This window comes from Carcharodon carcharias (assembly GCF_017639515.1).
Source record: "Carcharodon carcharias isolate sCarCar2 chromosome 29 unlocalized genomic scaffold, sCarCar2.pri SUPER_29_unloc_15, whole genome shotgun sequence".
NCBI classification, from domain to species: domain Eukaryota; kingdom Metazoa; phylum Chordata; class Chondrichthyes; order Lamniformes; family Lamnidae; genus Carcharodon; species Carcharodon carcharias.
Genome location: NW_024470660.1, coordinates 388,232 through 412,301, shown reverse-complemented (window position 1 = coordinate 412,301; position 24,070 = coordinate 388,232). Strand labels below are relative to the sequence as shown.

At 44.5% G+C, this 24,070-nt stretch overlaps 1 protein-coding gene across 1 annotated transcript in view; it reads right to left on the bottom strand.

Annotated features, from left to right (window-relative positions):
• The window catches only part of LOC121274000, a gene marked incomplete at its 5' end in the record, with an annotated part of 117,268 nt that overhangs the window by 11,440 nt on the left and 81,758 nt on the right, over positions 1 to 24,070 (bottom strand). The window contains 12 exons of the mRNA XM_041181134.1: positions 1,779 to 2,060; positions 4,279 to 4,560; positions 5,207 to 5,503; positions 5,904 to 6,269; positions 9,690 to 9,774; positions 11,424 to 11,508; positions 16,922 to 17,112; positions 18,695 to 18,776; positions 19,958 to 20,190; positions 21,523 to 21,604; positions 22,327 to 22,423; positions 23,271 to 23,564. Coding sequence (XP_041037068.1) covers positions 1,779 to 2,060; positions 4,279 to 4,560; positions 5,207 to 5,503; positions 5,904 to 6,269; positions 9,690 to 9,774; positions 11,424 to 11,508; positions 16,922 to 17,112; positions 18,695 to 18,776; positions 19,958 to 20,190; positions 21,523 to 21,604; positions 22,327 to 22,423; positions 23,271 to 23,564 — 2,376 coding nt within the window. The remainder of the gene's footprint in view (positions 1 to 1,778; positions 2,061 to 4,278; positions 4,561 to 5,206; positions 5,504 to 5,903; positions 6,270 to 9,689; positions 9,775 to 11,423; positions 11,509 to 16,921; positions 17,113 to 18,694; positions 18,777 to 19,957; positions 20,191 to 21,522; positions 21,605 to 22,326; positions 22,424 to 23,270; positions 23,565 to 24,070) is intronic.

Sequence of the window (24,070 nt, the reverse complement as noted above, 5' to 3'; positions counted from 1 at the left end):
TATGTGTGTGTGTGTATGTGTGAGTGTGTGTATGTGTGTGTGTGTGTATGTGTGTTGTGTGTGTGTATGTGTGAGTGTGTGTGTGTGTGTATGTGTGTGTGTGTGTGTGTGTCTGTGTGTGTGTGTGTGTATGTGTGTGTGTGTGTGTATGTGTGTGTGTGTGTGTATGTGTGTGTGTGTGTGTGTATGTGTGAGTGTGTGTATGTGTGTGTGTGTGTGTGTATGTGTGTGTGTGTGTGTATGTGTGAGTGTGTGTGTGTGTGTATGTGTGTGTGTGTGTGTCTGTGTGTGTGTGTGTGTGTATGTGTGTGTGTGTGTGAGTGATGTTGAAGTTTGCAGTGACTCACATTCCACAGTGATGGTTATGGACCCCTCCACTGCTCCATGTTCATTCTCTGCCACACACTGATAGTCTCCAGTGTCCCTGGATGTAACGTGAGGAATCACCAACCACAGCTCATTGTTGGAACTTGTTCTGTTTATTGGGACATTAAGATGTCGCCACGTCAGGTTAGAAGCTGGGAAGCTCTCGACAGAGCAGATTATCACTGTAGAATTCCCCTCAATTATATTGATCGATGAAGCGTTAATCATACCAAGAGAAGTAATTGAGAGATTCCGTGGTGCATCTAAAAACAAATAAAGATTTCATTGTGAGGAAGACTCAATGCTTCGTCTCTCTCTATTTGGTGTCCATGTGCATTTCAAAGTATCTTCCCCATTATAAGTTCCTATGTCAACATTAATGATGGTCACTGCATGTATTTTTCTATTTGTACATTCAAAGGAAGTGGGTGTCGCTGGTTAGGCCAGCATTTATTGCCCATCCCTAATTGCCCTTGTGAAGAGTATTTACGACCGAGATAGATAGATTCTTGATAGGTAAGGGTATCAAAGGTTACGGGGAGAAGCTGGAGAATGGGGTAGAGAAACTAATCAACCATGATTGAATGCTGAAGCAGACTCGATGGGCTGAATGGCCTAATTTCTCCTCCTTTTTCTTATGGTCTTATAGAAGGTGGTGGTGAGTTATTTCCCCCCCCACAGACTCCCCAGCCCCTGACCTGCTCCTATAGCCACAGTATTTATGGCCGGCCCAGTTAGTTGTTTGGTTAACATCCCCCAGGATGTTGATCGTGGGAGATTCAGCGATGGTAAAGTCAATGAATATCAAGGGGAAATGGTTAGATTCTCTCTTGTTGGGGATGATCACAGCCTGGTGTTTGTGTGGTGTGAACATTACTTGTCATTTCACAGCCCAAGCAGAGTGTTGTTCAGCTCTTGCTGCGTGTGGATATGTAAACTGTCACGCTGTAATTACAGCCTTCCACCAGGGGAGACACTGTCGGGCTAGAAGAAAAGAAAATGTCTTTCACATCATCAGGATGTTCACGGGGATTTGACAGTGGAGGAATTGCTTTAGAATAATGGGATATTGAGTGATAAACCTACAATTCCCTGTGCTGGGGACTGCTCGTCCAATACAGGGTCTTGTTCAGCTGATGTCGTCAGTGTTTCAGAGCAGAATCTGGATCAACACTCCAGTGCAGCACAGGGAGAACAGACAACTCACACATGTCTGTGTGTGTGTGAGCAAGCACACGTGTGATTCTTTATGTATGCTTCTGTGTGTGAGCATGCAGGCGTACACACCTGTGCACATGTAGGATTGCACATGAATGCTTGTTTGTATGCATGAGTGTGTGTGTGTGTGTGTGTGTGTGTGTGTGTATGTGTGTGTGTAGGTGAGAGTGATGTTGAAGTTTGCTTTAACTCACGTTCCACAGTGATGGTTATGAATCCCTCCACTGCTCCATGTTCATTCTCTGCCACACACTGATAGTCTCCAGTGTCCGTGGATGTAACGTGAGGAATCACCAACCACAGCTCATTGTTGGAACTTGTTTTGTTCATTGGGACATTAAGATGTTGCCACGTCAGGTTCGAAGCTGGGAAGCTCTCGACAGAGCAGATTATCACTGCAGAATTCCCCTCAATTATATTGAAAGATGAAGCGTTAATCATATCAAGAGAACTAATTGAGAGATTCCGTGGTGCATCTGAAAACATATAAAGATTTCATTGTGAACAAGGCTCCACGCTTCATCTCTCTCTATCTGGTGTCTTCTTTCATTTCAAGGTATCTTACCCATTATAATTACTATGTCAACATCTATAATCGTCACTGCCGGTGTATTTCTTTAGGGACATTATTGGGTATTGGGTGTCATTGGTTAGGCCAACATTTATTACCCATCCCTAATTGGCCTTGAGAAGCTGGTGGTTGAGTTTTTCGCCCCAACAGATTTCCCAGCCTCTGACCTGCTCCTAAAGCCGCAGTTATTATGGCCCATCCAGTTAGTTGTTTTGTTAACAACCCCCAGGATGTTGATCGTAGGGGATTCAGCAATGGTAAAGTGATTGAATATCAAGGGGAGATGGTTAGATTCTCTCTTGTTGGAGATGTTCACTGCCTGGTACTTGTGTGGCATGAACATTACTTGTCATTTCACAGCCCAAGCTGAGTGTTGTTCAGCTCTTGCTGCATGTGGATATGTAAACTGTCACGCTGTAATTACAGCCTTCTACCAGAGGAGACACTGTCAGGCTAGAAGAAAAGAAAGTGAATATCACATCATCAGAATGTTTACAGGGATTTGACAGTGGAGGAATTGCTTTAGAATAATGGGGTATTGAGTGATAAACCTACAATTCTCTGTGCAGGGGGCTGCTCGTCCAATACAGGGTCTTGTTCAGCTGATGTTGTCAGTGTTTCAGAGCAGAATCTGGATCAACACTCCAGTGCAGCACAGGGAGAACAGACAATTCACACATGTCTGTGTCAAAAACAAAAATAGCTGGAAAAACTAATCAGCTCTGGCTGCATCTGCAGAGAGGAACACAGTTAACGTTTCGAGTCCGTATGACTCTTCAGCAGAACTAAGGAAAAATAGAAAAGAGGTGAAATGTAAGCTGGTTTAAGGGGGAGAGGAGTTGGACAGGTAGAACTGGATAGAGGGCCAGTGACAGGTGGAGATTTCCAAAAGATGTCATAGACAAACGGACAAAGAGGTGTTGACGTTGGTGATATGAGTTAAGAAATGTACTAATTGTGATATGAAGGGTAGAAAGCTGGACGAGCAAGTGACAGATAGCCCTACTGTGGTGGGGTAGGGGGAAGGGATTGAAGAAGGCTAAAAGTTAAAACAAGGGATGTAATTAAATTTAAAAATAATAATAGAAATGGGTGGGAAAAGAAAAATATATTTTAAAAATCTGTAACTTATTAGAAAAAATTGAATCAGAAAAGGGGTGGGGATGGAGGAGAGAGTTCATGATCTGAAATTGTTGAACTCAATATTCAGTCCGGAAGGCTGTAAAGAGCCTGGTCGGAAGATGAGGTGCTGTTCCTCCAGTTTGTGTTGAGCTTCACTGGAACAATGCAGCAGGCCAAGGACGGACATGTGGGCATGAGAGCAGGGTGGGGTGTTAAAATGGCAAGCGACAGGGAGGTCTGGGTCATGCCTGTGGACAGACCGAAGGTGTTCATCAGAGCGATCACCCAGTCTGTGTTTGGTCTCTCCAATGTAGAGGAGACCACATTGGGAGCAGCGAATGCAGTAGATTAAATTGAGGGAAGTGCAAGTGAAGCGCTGCTTCACCTGGGCCCTTGGACGGTGAGGAGGGGGGAAGTAAAGGGGCAGGTGTTGCACCTTCTACAATTACATGGGAAGATGCCATAGGTGGGTGTTGAGGTGATGGGGGTGATGGAGGAGTGGACCAGGGTGTCCTGGAAGGAATGGTCCCTATGGAATGACGACAGGCGGGGTGAAGGGAAGATGTGTTTGGTGGTGGCATCATGCTGGAGTTGGTAGAAATGGCAGAGGATGATCCTTTGAATGCGGAGGCTGGTGGGGTGAAAAGTGAGGACAAGGGGGACCATACCATGGTTCTGGGAGGGAGAAGTAGGTGTGAGGGCAGATGCACGGGAGATGGGCCGGACACAGTTGAGGGCCCTGTCGGTTAAGGAAGAAGGAAGACATGCCAGAAGAATTATTATCACAGATGTCTGTGTGTGTGCAAGAAAGCACCAGTGTGAATCTGTGTATGTATGCTTCTGTGTGTGAGCATGCCGGTGTGAACACGTGTGCACATGTGGGGTTGTACATAAATGCTTGTTTGTGGGCACGTGTATGTGTGTGTGCGCGTGTTGTGTGCGCATGTTGTGTGTGTGTGTTTATGTTTGTGTGTGTGATGTTGAAATTTGTGTACACTCACATTCCACAGTGATGGTTATGAACCCCTCCACTGCTCCATGTTCATTCTCTGCCACACACTGATAGTCTCCAGTGTCCCTGGATGTAACGTGAGGAATCACCAACCACAGCTCATTGTTGGAACTTGTCCTGTTCATTGGGATATTAAGATGTCGCCACGTCAGGTTAGAAGCTGGGAAGCTCTCGACAGAGCAGATTATCACTGCAGAATTCCCCTCAATTATAATGATCGATGAAGCGTTAATTGTATCAAGAGAAGTAATTGAGAGATTCTGTGGTGCATCTAAAAACAAATAAAGATCAGTTAACTTACCCTGACTGTGAAGCACTTTGAGAGACCCTGAGAATGTGAAAGGTGTGATATCAATGGTGGTTCCATCACCACAAAACACGTTATCAAGGCAGACACTTCAGTCCTGTACCAAGGGAGTGCTGAACATTTGGAGGGTCAGTACTGAGGGAATACTGCACTGTCGGAGGGTCAGTTCTGAGCGAGTGCTGCACTGTCAGAGCGTCAGTTTTGAGGGAGTGCTGCACTGTCGGAGGGTCAGTACTGATATTGTGCTGCACTGTTGGAGGGTCAGTACCGAAGGAGCGCAGTGCTGTCAGAGGGTCAGTGCTGAGGGAGTACCACAGTTTCAGAGGTTCAGGACTGAGGGAGTGCTGCACTGTTGGAGGGTCAGTACTGAGGGAGTGCTGCACAGTCAGAGGTTCAGTATAGAGGGAGTGTTGCACATTTGGAGAATCAATATTGAGGGAGTGCTGCAGTGTCGGAGAATCAGTATTGAGGGATTGCTGCAGTGTCAGAGTTGAATTTCTATCAGTTAAAGACTACTGACTTGTTGTTAAGCACAATGCAGTTGTGGGATCTTGTTGTGTATGATGTAGGCCTTTCAAGATAATATAGAATGAAGGGTGTCCGTTCTTACATTGCACAGTTAGTACGAGGGTCCGCTCCGAAGAAACAGATGGATATCTCACTCTGCAGCTGAGAGTGTGTCCATGGTGGTTGAGTGATGGGATCAGGGTCAGAAGAGAAGTATAGGTCAGAGTGACACCATGCTGAGTTACAGTGTTTGAGACTGATCCAGGTACGTCAGTGGGAGTGTCCCAGGTTAAGACAGGTGCTGCTGTTCCATTGCACGTTGTGTTGAAGGTGCAGCTTACATCCACACGCTTTCCTGCAATAATTTCAGCAGGAAATATCGTGGGTTTATCTGTGAAATCTAACAGACAGAGAATGGATCCTGTTAGAGAAATATAATGTGAAGCATCAGTTCAAATAGAAATCACAGTCCCACAACAGAAAGCACTTTTACAAGGATGATATCAGAACTGAGAGATTACGATGATCAGAAAATACTTTTAAACAGGATTAGGTAGATTGATGGGAGTGGATAACCTGATAACATTGATGGACACAGTCAATATATTTAACCATTGATATTAAAGTGATTATTAGAGGTTGTTTTAGGACTGAACTGGAAGCTATCACCAGGTTATTGAGAATCACACAGTGTGTTATCATAAGCTGTGTTTTGTGTTAATATGTAAACATCATAGTTTGTGTTATTTCCAATTGAGTGTTGAATGTGAATTGTTGAGTAATTATAACACAGCACTTACCAGAAACGTGAAGCTGGGTTACAGGGTAATAGTTATGGCTCGGACCATTGTCAAATGCAATGCTGAAAAAATAAGGTCCTGCATCTTCCCGTGTGATGTTGTTTATAATCAGGGAACAGTCACCATCTTTCAGGTCTCCAGACAGCCGGGTCCGATGGTGGAACCATGGTAACTCGTGACTGTGATCCTTGGAATGAAAGGCTATAGACGATGTTCCTCGTTCCTCATTATTAAACCAGACTCCACTTCGCGGTTGGTTTTCCAAATGTGATGGATAACTGTAATGACATGGAATCTGTTCACAGGAACCTTCCTGCGCTGTCACCTCTCGTGGAGTGTCACCTTTCCACTCTTGTGACAGTCCAACTGTGGAGAGAAATGTCAATATTTAACTCTGGATGGTTTGTGGATCCACTAGACTCGATATCCACCCCCTCCATCACTGGGGCACAGTGGCTGCAGTGTGGACCATCTACAGGACACACAAGGAACTCCCCAAGGTTTCACAATGGATGGAAGAGAATCCTGGACACAGGAGTGGACAACTTCATTCTACATTGGCTCATGGTCCTCAGGACTCTGTTTAGAATTTTTCAAATTATTCTTTCTGTGATGTACCCAGCATTTATTACCCATCCCATATCAATCAGAGGCATTTAAGAGTCAACCACATTGCTGTTGGGTTTGGAGTGACATGTAGGCCAGACTGGGTAAGGGTGGCAGATTTCCTTCCATGAAGGTGATCAGTGAACCAGGCTTTTTAATTCCATTCATCTGCTGTGATGGGATTCACACCCAGGGCCCCAGAGCATCACCCTGGGCCTGTGGAATACTAGCCCAGTGACAATACCTCTCTGCTACCGCTTCCCCTTAGTGAAGCCAGTCTTCCACCCAACACAGTATCTACAAGACGCACCAACTGAGATCCATTCAGTGCTGATTTACAAGACAGGACAATGGATTAGGAGCCCTCAGAACTCCCCCCATTATCACCGTCATGAATCACTAATTAGCCTAACATTCCTGTCTGCTCTTCAACACAACTGATTGGCTAATCTGATTCAATCTGATTGGTGTTCATTCTCTCTTCAATGTTTAAAGAATCACCAATCACTCGGCCTCTAGTTATTCTCTTCACAGAATGTGAGAGTATAAGGTGGATATTGTGAATTATTTTATCTTTCTGACCTGGTGCAGTAAAGTTTATTTTTGTTTGTTTAAAAGCCATGGAATCTTGTAGCTTTATTCTATTCGCAAGCGTCTTAAATCTCAAACCTCGTCTACTTGAAACAAAACATTATTGGTTCCTGACTGTAAATTACCCCAAAAAATTGGGTGTCTGTCCCTCCATCAGCAACTCTTCAGAATCCTGCTGAAATCATGGATATTTCAGAAGGACAGGGAACAAGAGGTTTCTGGTGTCAGTGTTTCATGTGGGGCCCAGTTCAGTTTGAACAAATAAACAACATCATCTTTGAAAGTCATGAGGCCAACCCAGCGGCACCTCCGACACATGCAGAGCTCAGGCTAGAGGTGCTTTGTTAGTGTGTTTCACAGTGTCTGCTGGAGTAGGGTCAGTGCTGAGAGAGTCTGCTCAAGGATCGTAACAACCTGGACTTGCACCTTCCAAGTAATAAGTCCTTTTTAAATTTATTCATTCATGGGATATGGGCGTCGCTGACAAGGCCAGCATTTGCTGCCCATCTCTAATGTCCCTCAAACGGAGGGCATTGCTCGGACATTTCAGAGGGCTGTTGAAGAGTGAACCACATTCCCATCAGTCTGGAGTCACATGTAGGCCAGACCCGATATAGACAGCAGATTTCATTCCCTAAAGGCCATTAGTGAACCAGATGGGTGTGTAGGACAATCGATGATAGTTTCATGGTCTCCATTACTGACCTAACTCCCAATAGTGTAAACAGAGTGAACAGTTTTCCATTTATCCCACCATTCCCGTTCTCTCTGGTGTTTTGCTCTCTCTTGCTCGATAATTTGATTCTGCCGAGGACACCTTGGAAAATCAAGAACCCCAATTAGACAACCAATGAAATAAGGAATCTCTTTGGATCCTTATTGTCTAAGGAATCTCTTTGGATCCTCATTGTCTAATGGATTATTTCTGATCCAAACCCCATATTGTTGTATTGTTGATTCCGATGCAGCATTGTAGACTGACTTGTCCCCAAGATCAGCATTGACCTTACTCCAGCAGACCCTGTGAAACATACTAACAAAGCACCTCTAGCCTGAGCTCTGCATGTGTCGGAGGTACCGCAGTGGTGGGTTCATGACTTTCAAAGATGGTGTTGTTTATTTGTTCAAACTGAACTGGGCCCCACATGAAACGCTGATACCAGAAACCACTCGTTCCCTGTCCTTCTGAAACATCTGTGATTCAGCAGTATTCTGAAGATTTGCTGATAAGGTTCTTAAATTGTCTGATTGTTGAATGATACAGCACAGGAGGAGCTCATTTGACCCATCGTGCATGTCCTCGCTCTTTCCCAATTCCTCTCCAGCACCTTTCACACAGCCCTGCAAATTTCCCTTCAAGTATTTATCCAATTCCCCCTCTGAATGTTCCTGTTAAATCTGCTTCCACCACCCTTTCAGGCAGTGAGTCAATGGTCTCTCTCTGAGCTGCAAAGTGCTCAGATTCTGTGAAATTTAAACTGTGCAGCAGATCAGAGACACTCATGATAACTCAGAATATTTGACACCTTTATACAAAGACAGCTTTGCCTCACTTCTCTCTTTCAGTTATCTTGCTTCCTTATCAAAGTTTCTAGCATGGTGACAATGGACAGGAAGTGTGATGCTGAACAGTCTGTCTATTCTAGGAGCTGCTATGTTGTCTTCATGGGAAATTCTGTCTAAAATCAGCAAAAGACACAAATTTCAGATTATAGCTATCAGGATCCTAGCACCTGGATAGATTTCTCCCCCAGTTTTTATCCCTGATTTTCTGCTCAAACCATCACTCCCCATCTCTCACTGACCAACACCCGACATCACCTGAAGTTTAAGTTTCTGCTCAAGCTGCTAAAATTCTGCCTAACCCTGTAACCTCCTCCAGCCCCTACAACCCTATGAGATCTCGGCTCTCCTCCAATTCTGCTGTCAGACAGGAGTCAGTGTATATCAGTTAGCACAGGGGTGATGGGTGAATGGGACTTGGTGTGAGTTTGTACACTGGCTCACTGCTGAATCGGTTCCCAATCACAGCTCAATAAGAATGCTCTTTTACAAAGACTATAACCCCTTAAAACTGTCCAAGCTGACGATGATATTACCTTGGAGAATTGACAGAAAGAAGTAAGATTTCCCGATCATTGTCCACTCACAGATATTCCATCAGCTTCTAACTCTGAAGTTCTGAAAGAGAAAGGAGTTAATGAGACTTCTCCTCTTGTCCGACAGCTCTCGAGAAATCAGAACTGCTTTTAGACAATGTCTTCACTGACTAATTGAATTCTCTGTGGGATGTTAGGTGCTCTGCAGAGAGTTACTAGGCTTTCAGTAAGAAGAACAATGAAGGATTTGCATTTCTATAGCCGCTTTCACCACCTCAGGATGTCCCAAAGCTCATGTCTCTGCACTTCCCTCATCCCTTGAGCTAGAAAGATGTTCTGTACAACAGACTTGAGCCTCACACCCAGATCTCAATAATCAGTAGAAATTTTTCAAAGGCATCAATCATTGGAATCTGTCCTTATAAAGTCACAACATCAACAAAGGACGGTGTTGGTCGTGGAAGTGAATTCCAATCGTTCTGTTACTTACCCAGGACCTGTCCGACTGCTCGCCTGGGGAGGAACTGCCCACACGCTCTGCTTGGGCTGAATGACCTCTTCCTGTGCTGCTCCCTCTGTGTATTTAATGAGAAAGGGTGAATGTGTCACTGTGAGTCAAAATGAGGAAGTGGGATCAAAGTGAGAGAACAGCACTTTGCTGTGCACTGTCAGTAAACCCTGTGTCTGTATAAGGATAAAAGAACAGAACAAGTAGGATCAGCTGAACCCCCTGACATTTTTATTCCTTATTTGCCAACCACTCATTGTTTTGTCCCCTCACTGAAACTATTTATCTGCCTCTGCAGTCTCTTTGTGTCCTCCTCACAACTTGCTTTCCTGCCCAGCTTATATATTTCCTACCTATCTTCGCCATAGCCAGAAAATCTGCCTACAGTCAGTCTCTTCATCCAAGTCACTAATGCAGATTGTGTATAGTTGAGGCCTTGAAATATCTGTCTAATTATTCCCACGCTCAGCTCTACTCTCTCCTCCAAAGCCCTTCAAAATTGCCCCTTCAAGTATTTATCTAGTTCCCCTTCTGAAAGTTCCTGTTGAATCTGCTTCCACCGCCCTTTCAGGCAGTGAATCAATGGTCTCTCAGATTCTGTGAAATTTAAACTCTGCAGCAGATCAGAGACGCTCATGAGAACTCAGAATATTTGACAGTTTTCACACGGACAGCTTTGCCTCCCTTCTCTCTTTCAGTTATCTTGCTCCCTTATCAAAGTTTCTAGCATGGTGAGAATGGAGAGGAAGTGTGATGCTGAACAGTCTGTCTATTCTAGGAGATGCTATGTTGTCTTCATGGGAAATTCTGTGTAAATTCAGCAAAAGACACAAATTTCAGGTTATTGCTATCAGAATCCTAGCAACTGGATATATTTCATCACTCAGTATTTATCCCTGATTTTCTGCTCAACTCAGTACTCCCCGTCTCTCACTGACCAACACCCAACATCAACTGAAGTTTAAGATCCTGCTCTAGCTGTTACAACCCTGCCTAACTCTGTAACCTCCCCCAACCCTACAACCCTCTGAGATCTCGGCTCTCCTCCAATTCTGCTGTCAGACAGGGAGTCAGTATATTTCAGTGAGCACGGGGGTGATGTCTGAATGGAACTTGGTGTGAGTTTGTACACTGGCTCACTGCTGAATCGATTCCCAATCGCAGCTCAATAAGAATGATCTTTTACCAAGACTATTAACCATAAATCTGTCCGAGCTGACGATGATATTACCTTGGAGAAGTGACAGGAGGAAGTAAGATTTCCTGATCGTTGTCCACTCCCAGATATTCCAACAGCTTCTCACTCTCAAGCTGTGAAAGAGAAAGGAGTTAATGAGGCCTCACCCCTTGTCCGACAGCTCTCGAGATATCAGAACTGATTTTAGACAATGTCATCGCAGACTTACTTGATCCTCCGTGGGATGATAGGTGTTCTGCAGAGAGGTACTAGGCTTTAAGAAAGAAAAACTATGTCGGGTTTGCATTTCTGTAGCACCTTTCACCACCTCAGTATGTCCCAAAGCTCATGACCCTGCACTTCCCTCATCCCTTGAGCTAGAAAGATGTTCTGTACAACTTGAGCCTCACACCTAGATCTCAATAATCAGTAGAAATCTTTCAAAGGCATCAATCATTGGAATCTGTCTTTATAAAGTCACAACATCAACAAAGGACGGTGTTGGTCATGGAAGTGAATTCCAATCGTTCTGTTATTACCCAGGACCTGTCCGACTGCTCGCCTGGGGAGGAACTGCCCACACGCTCTGCTTGGGCTGAATGACTTCTTCCTGTGCTGATCCATCTGCATATTTAATTAGCAAGGGTGAATGTGTCACTGTGAGTCAAAATGAGGAAGTGGGATCAAAGTGAGAGAACAGCACTTTGCTGTGCACTGTCAGTAAACCCTGTGTCTGTATAGGAATATAAGAACAGAACAAGTAGGATCAGCTGGACACCCTGACATTTTCATTCCTTATATTCCATCCGCTCATTTTTTTATCCACTCACTGAAACTATTTACCTCCCTCTGCAGCCTCTTTGTGTCCTCCTCGCAACTTGCTTTCCTGCCCAGCTTATATATTTCCTAGCTATCTTCACCACACAGTCAGAAAATATGCCTACAGTACAGTCAGTCCCTTCATCCAAGTCACTATTGTAGATTGTGAATAGTTGAGGCCTCAGCACTGATCCCTGTGGCTCTCCACTAGTTACAGTTTACCAAGCTGAAAATCACCCATTTATCCTGGCTCTCTGTTTCCTGTCAGTTAGCCAGTCCTCTATCCATATTAATATATCCCCCCCAACACCATCCAATTTCACCCTGTGCAGTATCCTTTGATGTGGCACCTTATCGAATGCCTTTTGGAAATCCAATGTCATGAAGAGATATTTGTGTGTAAAATGTGCTTGGAAATTATTAGTTAAAACAGAATTCTAGTGGTGGTCCATGTATAGGTGTGTGTCTGTGTGTGTCTTAATTGGATTAAAGCCAGCTGGTCTGTGTGCTTTGATGTTTAGCAGTTTTGAAATGTTAATTGGGTGAATTGTGAGGAGAACAGTAAAGTGTTCATTTGCCATTGTTGAATAACCATTCAAGACTGGAGGTAATATCTTGCACCTAGTTAGAAGGATCCAAAAGATGTGTTTTTTCTTGAACTTACTAATGAAATTGGTGCAATGAAAGGGGGTTTTATTGTTCGAAGAGCTGGAGTTCAGAAGACCGAGTGATACAATGGAAAATTTACATTCAAAGGGAAAGCTAGCTATATAAAGGAAGGAGTTTGTGTGTGTGAGGCAGGAGCATTTCAGACCTAACCAGCCTGTAGCCTCCAACCAACTTGCAAAGGAACCTCATTCAGAATTCCTAATGTCAAATGTGCTTTGCCTGGTGTTTATATTATGTCAATGGTTCATTGTTGCCTTAGTAGAGATTTATGTATGAGTGATTAACTGGGGGATTTGTTAAAAAGTTATTATAGTAGTTATTTGTAGCCAATGTGTATGTGTTAAATTTGTTGTTAAGTTGATAAATGGTTTATTTAGTTTTATATAAAAAACCCACAAGCCTCGGTGATCTTATTCCTACTGAATTCAAAGTCTTCATCTCAAAATTACAAACAGCAAAATTGGTTTATGACAGTTGTTTCAATTTTCCCTCTGGGATTGGAACAACTCAGCCTTTACCATTGGTTGTGTCATAATCCCAAATACACCACATCTACATGTTCCCCTTTATCCAATCCACTTGTTACATCCTCGAGGAAATCTAATTATTTTTTCAAACATGATATCCCTTTCACAAACCCATGTTGACTCTATCTGATTGAATTATTGTTTTCTAAATGTCCCGCTGCTCCCTCCTTCATAATGAATTCTGGTATTTTCCCAATGACAGATATTAGACTAACGGACCTGTAGTTTCTTGCTTTCTGCCGCCCCCCTTTGTTGAACAGAGGTGTTTCATTTATGTTTTTCCAATCCGCTGGGACCTTCCCATAATCTAAGGAATTCTGGAAGATTACAACCAATGCATCCGCCGTCTCTGCAGCCATTTCCTTTCAGACCCTCACATTCAGGCGGTCTGCTCCATGGGACTTGTCAGCATTTGTCTCATTAGTTTTCTTAATACTTTTTCTCTGGTGATAGTGATTGTTTTATGTTCCTCCATCCTTGGTGCACCTTGACTTTCTCCTGCTATTGGGATTGTTTTAGAGATTTTTACTGTGAACACAGACTCAAAATTCTTGTTGAAAGTCTCTGTCATTTCCTTGTTTCCCATTATTAATTCCCCAGTCTGATTTTCTATGTGTCCCATTATTACTGTAGCTTCTCTCTTACCTTAATGTACAACATCTCACTGTCATTGTTTATGGTTCTTGCTAGTTTACTCTCATATTATCATTTCTGCCTCCTTATATTTCTTCCCTCACTTTTCTGGTTTTCGAATTTTCCCAATCTCCAGCCTATCACTAAGCATCCCAACATTGCTGGCTTTATCTCACAATTGGATAGCGTCCTTAGCTTCCTGAGTTAGCCGCCGATGCTCCATCCTTCTTATAGATTCTTTCTTTCTTAATGGAATATATCTTCATGGGCATTTATGAAAGATCTCTTTAGACGTCTGTTACACTTCACCTACCACCTCCCCTTTAACCTGCTGTCCCACTCTACTTGGGCCGACTCTGCTTTTAACCCTTGTAATTGCCTTTAGTTAAGTTTATGACACTAGTTTCAGACCCAAGTTTCTAAATTGAATATTAAATTTCAACACAGTATGATTACACTTCCCTTGAGGGTCCTTTACAATGAGATGTTAATTAGTCTTGTCTCATTAAACATTGCCAGGTCCCTGGTTGTTCCATGTTGGATTGTTCTAAAATACCATCCTGAATACAATCTGTATAATCTCGCCGAAAGCTACATTTGCTAATCTGATTTGTCTAACCTATATGATGATTGAAAACGCCCATGATTAATGTGGTGCCTTTCTCACAGACCTCCTCATGTATTGATTTATAATCTATCCCTGCAGTGTAACTACATTCAGGGGGGACTATGAACCGACCCATCAGAGATTACTTTCCCTTGCAATTCCTTACATTCAGCCAAACTGACTGTAAATCTTGACATTTGAGCCAAAATCATTTCTCACTACTTTAAAGGTCTCATCTTTTATTAACAGAGCTACCCCACCTCCTTTTCATTTTTCCTATCCTTTCAAAAAGTCCAAATATCCTTCAATTTTCAATTTCCAACCTTGGTCACCTTGCAACCAACTCTCTGCAGTGTCCATCTTATCGTACCCATTAATCTCTATTTGTGCTATGACTTCATTCATTTTGTTCCAAATTTATGTTTTATATATTGATTCTTCCATGGGAAGTGGGCATCACTGGCTAAGCCAGCATTTATGGCCCATCCCTAATTGCCTTGAGAAGGTGGTGGTGAGCTGCCTTCCTGAACCTCTGCACTCCATGTGGTGTAGGTACACCCACAATGCTGTTAGAGAAGGAAGTCCAAGATTTTGATCCAGTGGCAGTGAATGAATGGCGATATATTTCAAAATCAGGATGATGTGTGGATTGGAGGCGAACTTCCAGGTGGTGGTGTTTCCCTCTGTTTGCTGCCCTTGTCCTTCTCAATGGTAGAGGTCATGGATTTGGAAGGTGCTGTTGAAGGAACCTTGCTGAGTTGCTGAAGTTCATATTGTAGATGGGACACACTGCTGCCACTGTGCATTGACGATGGAGGGAGTGAGTGTTTGCTGTGGTTGAGGGGGAGACAATCAATCGGGGCTGCTTTGTCCAGGGTGGTGTCGAGCTTCTTGAGTGTTGTTGGAGCTGCACTCATCCAGGCATGTGGAGAGTATTCCATTCACACTCCTGCCTTGTGCTATGTCGATGATGGACAGGATTTGAGGAGTCAGGAGGTGAGTTACTCACCGCAGGATTCCCAGCTTCTGAGCTGCTCTTATAGCCACAATGTTAATGTGGCTGGTCCAGTTCATTCTCTGGCCTTTGGTCACCCCCAGGCTGTTGATATTCGGGGATTCAGTGATGGTGCTGCCATTGAATGTCAAGGGGAGATGGTTAGATTCTCTCTTGCGTGCATTCAGATTAAGAACCTTTCTGTCTTTTCCCCATTTCCCCTACTCTGACCTTATTTGCTGGGACACTGGTTGATGCTGGTTTCAGTCTCAGTTTGTCTCAGTTGGTCACACTCTGGCCTCTGTCTCGAGACTGATGTTCCCTCTTGGTAGTGACAGTGATGGGGGTGTTGGGGAGGGTGTGGATATTGACCCCACTGCTCCCCCTCCTCCACTCCGCCATTCTATCTTGGGAGACCCGCCAGGATCCTTGTTCCAGCTGCGATGGGCAGCCCTTCCACACTTTCCTGTGGGCCCCGCCCTTCATGTGTTAAAGCGCTAAGTTAGAGCAGGGATGGAGAAATGAACAGGGGGTGTGGGATGATTGTGTGGGTCTCACAGCCAGAACTGACGCTGCCTCAGGAGGAGGGGAGGTGGGTTCACCTGCCGTCTGTCTTAACAACATCGTAACCACATTGTGAAGATTGTCCCCATTCCCTGTATCTTAATAATATGGTAAAGACAACTGGGAGATGTGCTGCAGTCACTGAGAAAGAATTTGGTGTGCCTACAGCACCAACTCTGGCAGGAGAGTGTAAGTACAGTGTGACATGTTTACATGGGAAATTTTCATGATAAATGTGGACACAGGAATTTACATAATTTGGTGGGGAAATGCAATGATATGAATTAACAGATTGGAGCAGGAAGGTTGTCCCAGAGTAAGATGTTTAATAAAAAATATATCTGTACAGAGTTGTCTGGGCATTTCAATCCCTTGTGACAATAAATGTAATATTATAGAAAATGCAAAAGCTTCTTGTAACCTATCACAGAATAAACAACTTGCAGAATTCAGAAATATTAACAAAGTTGAGAGACGTCACATTTCTGCTAATTACTATTCGGCCACGTTGGCTGCACGCAGTCAGGCAGTCCCTCGGTAGTGATGTGTCCACACAGCAGGACTGGGATGCATCAGCATCAAAGGACATGCTTAGTTGTTGCCGTGCAATGCATTTATTGCGAGCCTGTTGCACACACGCCCTGTCGAAGGATTCTCCGTGTTTCCATTCTGAATCGAGGCAGATCAACGTTACTACAACAACTTGCATTTATATAGCACCCGTAATGTAGCAAAATGTCCAAAGGCTCTTCAGGGTATTGTTAACCACAAATAAAACCGACTCTGAGACACATAACGAGATATTAGGGACAGGTGACCAAAAGCTGAGTCAACAAAGGCAGTTAATAAGGACCGTGTTAAAGGAGGAAAGAGAGAGAGAGAGATAGACAGGGAAGCAGAGAGAGGGAGACAGAGAGAGAGAGACAGAGAAGAAGAGAGAGATAGACAGAATGAGAGAGACAGATACACTGAATCTCTGTCCCCAATGACTCAGCATCAAGTCATTACTGGGGAAACATTTCATTCCAAACCACACCATCCACAGACCCATTCAGTCCCTTCCTCGCTCTCTCCTCCTGTCCCCCAGTGGGTTGTCTCATGTTCCAAGGAATCATAATCCCTGCCCCCACCCACAAACCTCCTCACCCCCTCTTCCCGTTTCACACTCAGTTTTGCTTGAATCTGATCTGTGCGTATTCCGTCTCCTCTTCCCTGTGGACAGACCCATCACCACTGGACACCCTCAAGACTTGGGGATTGGCGTAGAGAAGCTCGTCAGGATTGTCGGGGTTCCCATGTCCAGCATCGCCTCCCATTGGACCTTCAGAGAGATCCCGGGGAGCTGGGGTCTCCCCCTCACTAGTTGTGTCTCTGGTTGTGTTCCGGGGCTCAGTAATCAGCACGTTCTGTTTACCCTACAGAGAAATGGAAACAGAAGACATCCTCACATCATTTACTGGCACTGATAGGGTTAAATTATTGTGCAGCCTCGTTAGTGTCAGTCGTGTCTCATTGGGTTTAATTATCTCTCTCATGTCATATGAAAGAAACCACCTATGGCAGTGCAGCACTCCCTCAGTACTGACCCTCCAACAGTGCAGCACTCCCTCAGTACTGACACTCTGTTAGTGCAGCTCTCCCTCAGTACTGACCCTCCGACAGTGCAGCACTCCCTCAGTACTGACCCTCCTACAGTGCAGCGCTCCCTCAGTACTGACCCTCCGATAGTGCAGAACTCCCTCAGTACTGACCCTCTGACATTGCAGCACTCCCTCAGTACTGACCCTCTGTCAGTCTCACACTCCCTCGGTTATGGCTCTGGCGAGTGCCTGCTTGGATTCTGCACTCAGGTGCCTGGTGTGAGGTTCAATAACATGAACCTTGTAATCAGAGAGAGGATGAGAGAGAGGGATAGAGGAGGGATAGAGACAGAGTGTTATTAATCTATTAATGTTTGTATTGTAATTGCAAACTGTCTATTTAATGAGGTTTAGTCTTTGTGTGTGTCTGTGAATATTTTAATTGGATTAAAGCCAGCCAGTCTGTGTGCTTTGATGTATAGTAGTTTTGAGATGTAAACAAAGAGGTAAAGTGGTAATTTGCATTTTTAAATAAAGCATTCAAAGCCTGAGAGAGAAATCTTAAACCAATCAACATTTATATTACTAATAAAAGTGATACGATGAAAGGGGATTTATTATTGGAAGAGATGGAGTTCAAAGGTCCTGATGATACATTGCGAATTGACCTTCAAAGAGAAGCCATAAGACTAAGACATAGGAGGAGAAATTAGACCATTCGGTCCATCGAGTCTGCTCCACCATTCATACATGGCAGATAAGTATCTCAAACCCATTCTCCCGCCTTCTCCCCTAACCTTTGATCCCCTTACCAATCAAGAGCCTATCAATCTCCGTCTTCAATACACTCAAACGCTGGGTATAACTTGAGCAGTTTTGTGTGTGCAGAGCAGAGGCTTGTAACATCAAAGCAGCTGTAAGTCTACAACTGTCTGCAAAGGAACCAAAGTGAAAGGAACCTCATTTGGAATTTGTGAGGTGAAAATGCTTTGCCTGGTGTCTGCTTAAAGTCTATGGGTTGTCTTAGAGGAGAATAGTTTGAGAATTTGTTATAAAGTTAAGATAATACTAGTTTGTAGACATGTGCATATGTTTAACTTGTGAAAATTAATAAATGTCTCATGTAGATTGATATAAAATCATCTTGAGAACTGGTGGTCTTATTCCTGAATTTAGAGCTGCATCTCAAACAATCCACTGGGAAATATAGGTTATGACAGTTGTTTAAAGTTTCCCTCTGGGATTTTAAACAACAGCCTTTACCAGTTGCTGTGTCATAACAGAGAGACAGCATGATACCGAACCATTGCTGACTCCACAGATACAAATCAGTGGGTAACTGGGCTGTGAATCTGGGACATGTGTTGTCTACACACTGAGATTGAAGCTTTGGAGTGAGTGTAAACAGCTCCTGTACCTGGTGCTTCACAGAGAGTGGACTGGAGGTCAATGCAATGTCACTAGTCCCTGAAAATCTCTCCACCATCGCTGTCCTTCTCCTGCAATAACACAATATCACACCGTGGTTATCATATAGCAGAGAGTCAGTGCAGCACAGACACAGAGCCCAGTGTAACCTTACACCAACAAGTGGGACTCTCTCTTAAAATCACTTCTGCACAAAGCACAGAATCAAGAAGCTCGACACCATCCAGGACAAAGCAGCCCGATTGATCCACACCCCATCCACCACATTAAACATTCACTCCCTCCACTATGAACACACAGTGGCAGCAGTGTGTGTACCATCTACAAGATGCACTGCAGCAACTCAGCAAGGCTCCTTCAACAGCACCTTCCAAACCCACGACCTCTACCATCTAGAAGGACAAGGGCAGCAGAGACATGGGAACACCACCACCTGGAAGTTGCCCTCCAAGTCACTCACCATCCTGACTTGGAAATATATCACTGTTCCTTCACTGTCGCTGGGTTAAAATCCTGTAACTCCCTCCCTAACAGCACTGTGGGTGTACCTACACCACATGGACTGCAGTGGGTCAAGAGGGCATCTCACCACTTCCTTCTCAAGGGGCAATTAGGGATGGGCATTAACGCTGACATCACCCGTGACAGCCACATTCGATGAAAGAATTAAAAATCTCTCAGCTCAATGTATTTATTGTGAGCCTGCTGCCCACATGCCCTGTCGAAGGAGCCTTTGTGGTTCCATTGTTAATCGAAGCAGTTCAGATTTACTACAACAACTTGCATTTATATAGCACCTTCAATATAGCAAAATGTCCCAAGGCTCATCCGGGGATTGTTAGTCACATCTTCACCTGACTCTGAGGCACATGAGGAGATATTAGGGACAGGAGACCAAAAGCTGAGTCAAAAAAGTCAGTTATTAACGGGCATCTTAAAGGAGGAGCTGGAGATAGAGAATGAGAGACAGACACAGAAAGAAAGAGAGAGGCAAGGAGGGAGAGAATGAGAGAGAGAGAGAGACAGAGAGAGAGAGAGTGTACCTCTGTCCCCAATGCCTCAGCATCCAGTCCTCTCTGGAGAAGCATTTCATTCCAAACCACACCAACCGCAGCCCAATTCCATCCCTTCCTCCCCCTCTCCACCCTCTCTCCCAGTGGGTTGTTTCCTGTTCCCAGGAATCTCAATCCCTACCCCCACCCCCACACCTCCTCACTCCCACTCCCCATTTCTCATTCAGTTATGCTTAAACCTGATCTGTGCGTATTCAGTCTCCTCTTCCCTGTAGACAGACCCATCACCACTGGACACCCTCAAGACTTGGGGATTGGCGTAGAGAAACTCTTCAGGTTTGTCGGGGATCCCATGTCCAGCATCGCCTCCCACTGCACCTTCAGAGAGACCCCGGGGAGCTGGGGTCTCCCCCTCGCCAGTTGTGTCTCTTTTTGTGTTCCGGGGCTCAGTAATCAGCACGTTCTGTTTACCCTAAAGAGAGATGGAAACAGAAGACATCCTCACATCATTTACTGGCACTGATAGGGTTAAATTATTGTGCAGCATCGTTAGTGTCAGTCGTGGCTCAGTGGGTTTAACCCTCTCTCTCATGTCATATGAAAGATACCACCTATGGCAGTGCAGCACTCCCTCAGTACTGACCCTCCGACAGTGCAGCTCTCCCTCAGTACTGACCCTCCGACAGTGCAGCGCTCCCTCAGTACTGACCCTCCGACAGTGCAGCACTCCCTCAGTACTGACCCGCTGTCAGTCTCGCACTCCCTCGGTAATGGCTCTGGTGAGTGACAGCTTGGATTCTGCACTCAAGTGTCTGGTGTGAAACTCATTAACACGAACCTTGTAATCAGAGAGAGGATGAGAGAGAGCGAAAGAGAGAGAGAGAAAGAAAGAGAATTAGGGATACAGAGAGAGACTGTTATGATGCGATTAATGAATATCATGTTATTGGAAATTATTTTTATTCACATAGGGGTTTAGTCTGTGGGTGTGTCTGTGTGTGTTTTAACTGGATTAAAGCCAGCCAGTCAGGGTATTTTGATGTATAGTAGTCTGGAGATGTAAACCGAGGGATAAAAATTTGTATTTTTAAACAGAGCATTCAAAGCCTGAGAGTGAAATCTTAAACCAATCAACATTTATTTTATTGATAAAATTGATACTATGACAGAGGATTTATTGTTGGAAGAGATGGAGTTCAAAGGTCCTGATGATACAATAAGAATTTACATCCAACGAGAAGTGCTGGATATAACTTGAGCAGTTTTGTGTGTGCAGAGCAGAGGCTTGTAACATCAAAGCATCTGTAAGCCTACACCTGTCTGCAAAGGGACCAAAGTGAAAGGAACCTCATTTGGAATTTGTGAGGTGAAAATGCTTTGCTGGAATCTGCTTAAAGTCTATGGCTTATCTTAGAGGAGATTAGTTTGGGAATTTGTTAAAAAGTTATGATAGTACTAGCTTGTAACCATGTGCATATGTTTAACTTGTGTAAATTAATAAATGTCTCATCTAGATTGATATAAACCCATCTCGAGAACTGGTGGTCTTATTCCTGAATTTAGAGCTGCATCTCAAACATTCCACTGGGAAATATAGGTTATGACAGTTGTTTAAAGTTTCCCTCTGGGATTTTAAACAACAGCCTTTACCAGTTGCAGTGTCATAACAGAGACACAGCATGATACTGAACCATTGCTGACTCTATAGGTACAAATCAGTGGGTAACTGGGCTGGGAATCTGGGACATGTGTTGTCTACACACTGAGACTGAAGCTTTGGAGTGAGTGTAAATAGCTCCTGTACCTGGTGCTTCACAGAGAGTGGACTGGGGGTCAATGCAATGTCTCTGGTCCCTGAAACTCTCTCCTCCATCACTGTCTTTCTCCTGCAATAACACAATATCACACTGTGGTTATCATATAGCAGAGAGTCAGTGCAGCACAGACACAGAGCCCACTGTAACCTTACACCAACGACTGGATTATCTCTTTCAATCACATCTGTTCAAAGCACAGAATCAAGAAGCTCAACACCATCCAGGATAAAGCAGCCCGATTGATCCACACCCCATCCACCACATTAAACATTCACTCCCTCCACCACGAACAGACAGTGGCAGCAGTGTGTGTACCATCTACAAGATGCACTGCAGCAACTCAGCAAGGCTCCTTCAACAGCACCTTCCAAACCCACGACCTCTACCATCTAGAAGGACAAGGGCAGCAGACACATGGGAACACTACCACCTGGAAGTTCCCCTCCAAGTCACTCACCATCCTGACTTGGAAATATATCACTGTTCCTTCACTGTCGCTGGGTCAAACTCCTGGAACTCCCTCCCTAACAGCGCTGTGGGTGTACCTACACCACATGGACTGCAGCGGGTCAAGAAGGCAGCTCACCACCTCCTTCTCAAGGGACAATTAGAGATGTGCAATTAAAAGCGGCCTCACCAGTGACAGCCACATTCGATGTAAGGATTTAACATCTCACAGCTCAGGAGGAAGCCACTCAGCCCATCGTACCTGTGCTGGCCCTTTGTAAAATCTGTCCAATTAGTCCTAAGCAAATGTTTATATTAAAATCAATTTAAATCTTCAGACTTACTTTCTCACACAGATGAAGATGAAGATTCCAGCCAGTAAAACACTCAACATGATCCCAGCCGTGAGCAATCCTACTGTCCATTTACTGGAGTCTCTACCTGTAAAAACAGCCATTAATTACTGCACTACAGGTTTAGAATGATGCTCCGATGTATCTCGAGAAGCGATACACTCACTCAATGTTTAAATACTCATTCTCGGGCAATGCTGACATTTATTGTCCATCCCTAGTTTCCCCTTGAGATGGTGCTGGGGGGTCTTCCTCCTGAACTACTGGTTTGACCCAAACTGGGAGACCAGTTCAGAGGGCAGGTAAGAGTTAACCATGTTGGTGTTTGAGACTGGAGTCACATATACACCCAGACTTGTTCAAATGGACAGGTTTCCCTCCCTAAATGTGTAATTATATCTTTAATTTCTATATATATGTATCAAATAACCTCACTAAAATAATCAATTATCACCTCATTTTCACGCTGTTATTTGTGGGATCTTGCTCTGCACAAATCAGCTGTTGCATTTCTCTACTTAATCTATGTAACATTTACATATAATTTTTCTCGATGTAATCTATGTAATATTGAAATATAATATTTTGTTGTTGGGGAGGAGAACCTGAGTATTGCTGAGAAAGGACATTTTGTCAAAGCTTTCTGTCTTGCACCCAATGAAGCAGCTTATCTGGGGGAGAGAGTTCCAGATTTCCACTGCCCTTTGTGTGAAGAAGTGTTTCCTGACATCACCCCCTGAACGGCCTGGCTCCAATTTGACCAAGTGTTGCCATTGTCACATGAGGTCAGGCGATTCACAGCTTGGTCAAAGGGGTAAGTTGTAAAGAGCATCTTAGAGGAGGTAGAGAGAGAGGTGGAGAGGTTGAGGGAGGGAATTCTCGAGTTTAGGGATCAATCCAGCTGAGTGGAGATCGATCCTGAGCGATTCTCTCACATTTGACCCACAGATACACCTTGAACATGGCTTCCCCATGTGGGTTTTGAACCGAGCAGGATGCCATCACTCCCTCCTCATCCCGGGGTCTCATCAGGGTGAGGGAACCAGTCACCAGATGCCCATCTCTGACCTGCCAGGACACAAAACCTCCGTGTGTTTGTTTACCACTGATGTTGGCACTGGGCAGGTGCCAGGTGAGGTCTCCGGGTGGGTTGGAGTTGGCCACACAGACGCAGGTGACCCCCTCTGACCTCCGAGTGCACTCCGACTTCTGGGAAATCTCCGGCTTATCTGAGGAGGGAAGGACAACAATGAGACAACATCATAGCAAAGTTAGAGCCTAAGATAGAATCTTCACACTGAAACACTCATTCCTGCCTTTGTTACCTCTGCACTTGACTATCCCAACACTCTCCTGCCCGACCTCCCATCTTCCACTCTCCAGAAACATCAGCTCATCCCAAACTCTGCTGTCCCCGTGTCCTAACTCACATCGAGTCCCGTTCACACATCACTCCCTGTTGGTCACTGAGCTGCACTGGCTCCCTGTCCGGCAATGCCACAATTTTAAAATTCACATCGTTTCAAATTCCTCCTTACCCCCTCCCTATCTCTGTTACCTCCTCCAGCCCCTACAACCCTCCCTATCTCTGTTACCTCCTTCAGCACCTATAACCCTCCTTATCAGTGTAACCTCCACCAGCATCTATAACCCTCCATATCTCTGTAACCTCCTCCAACCCCCACAACCGTCCCTATCCCTGTAACCTCCTACAGCCCCTATAAAACTCGCTAAC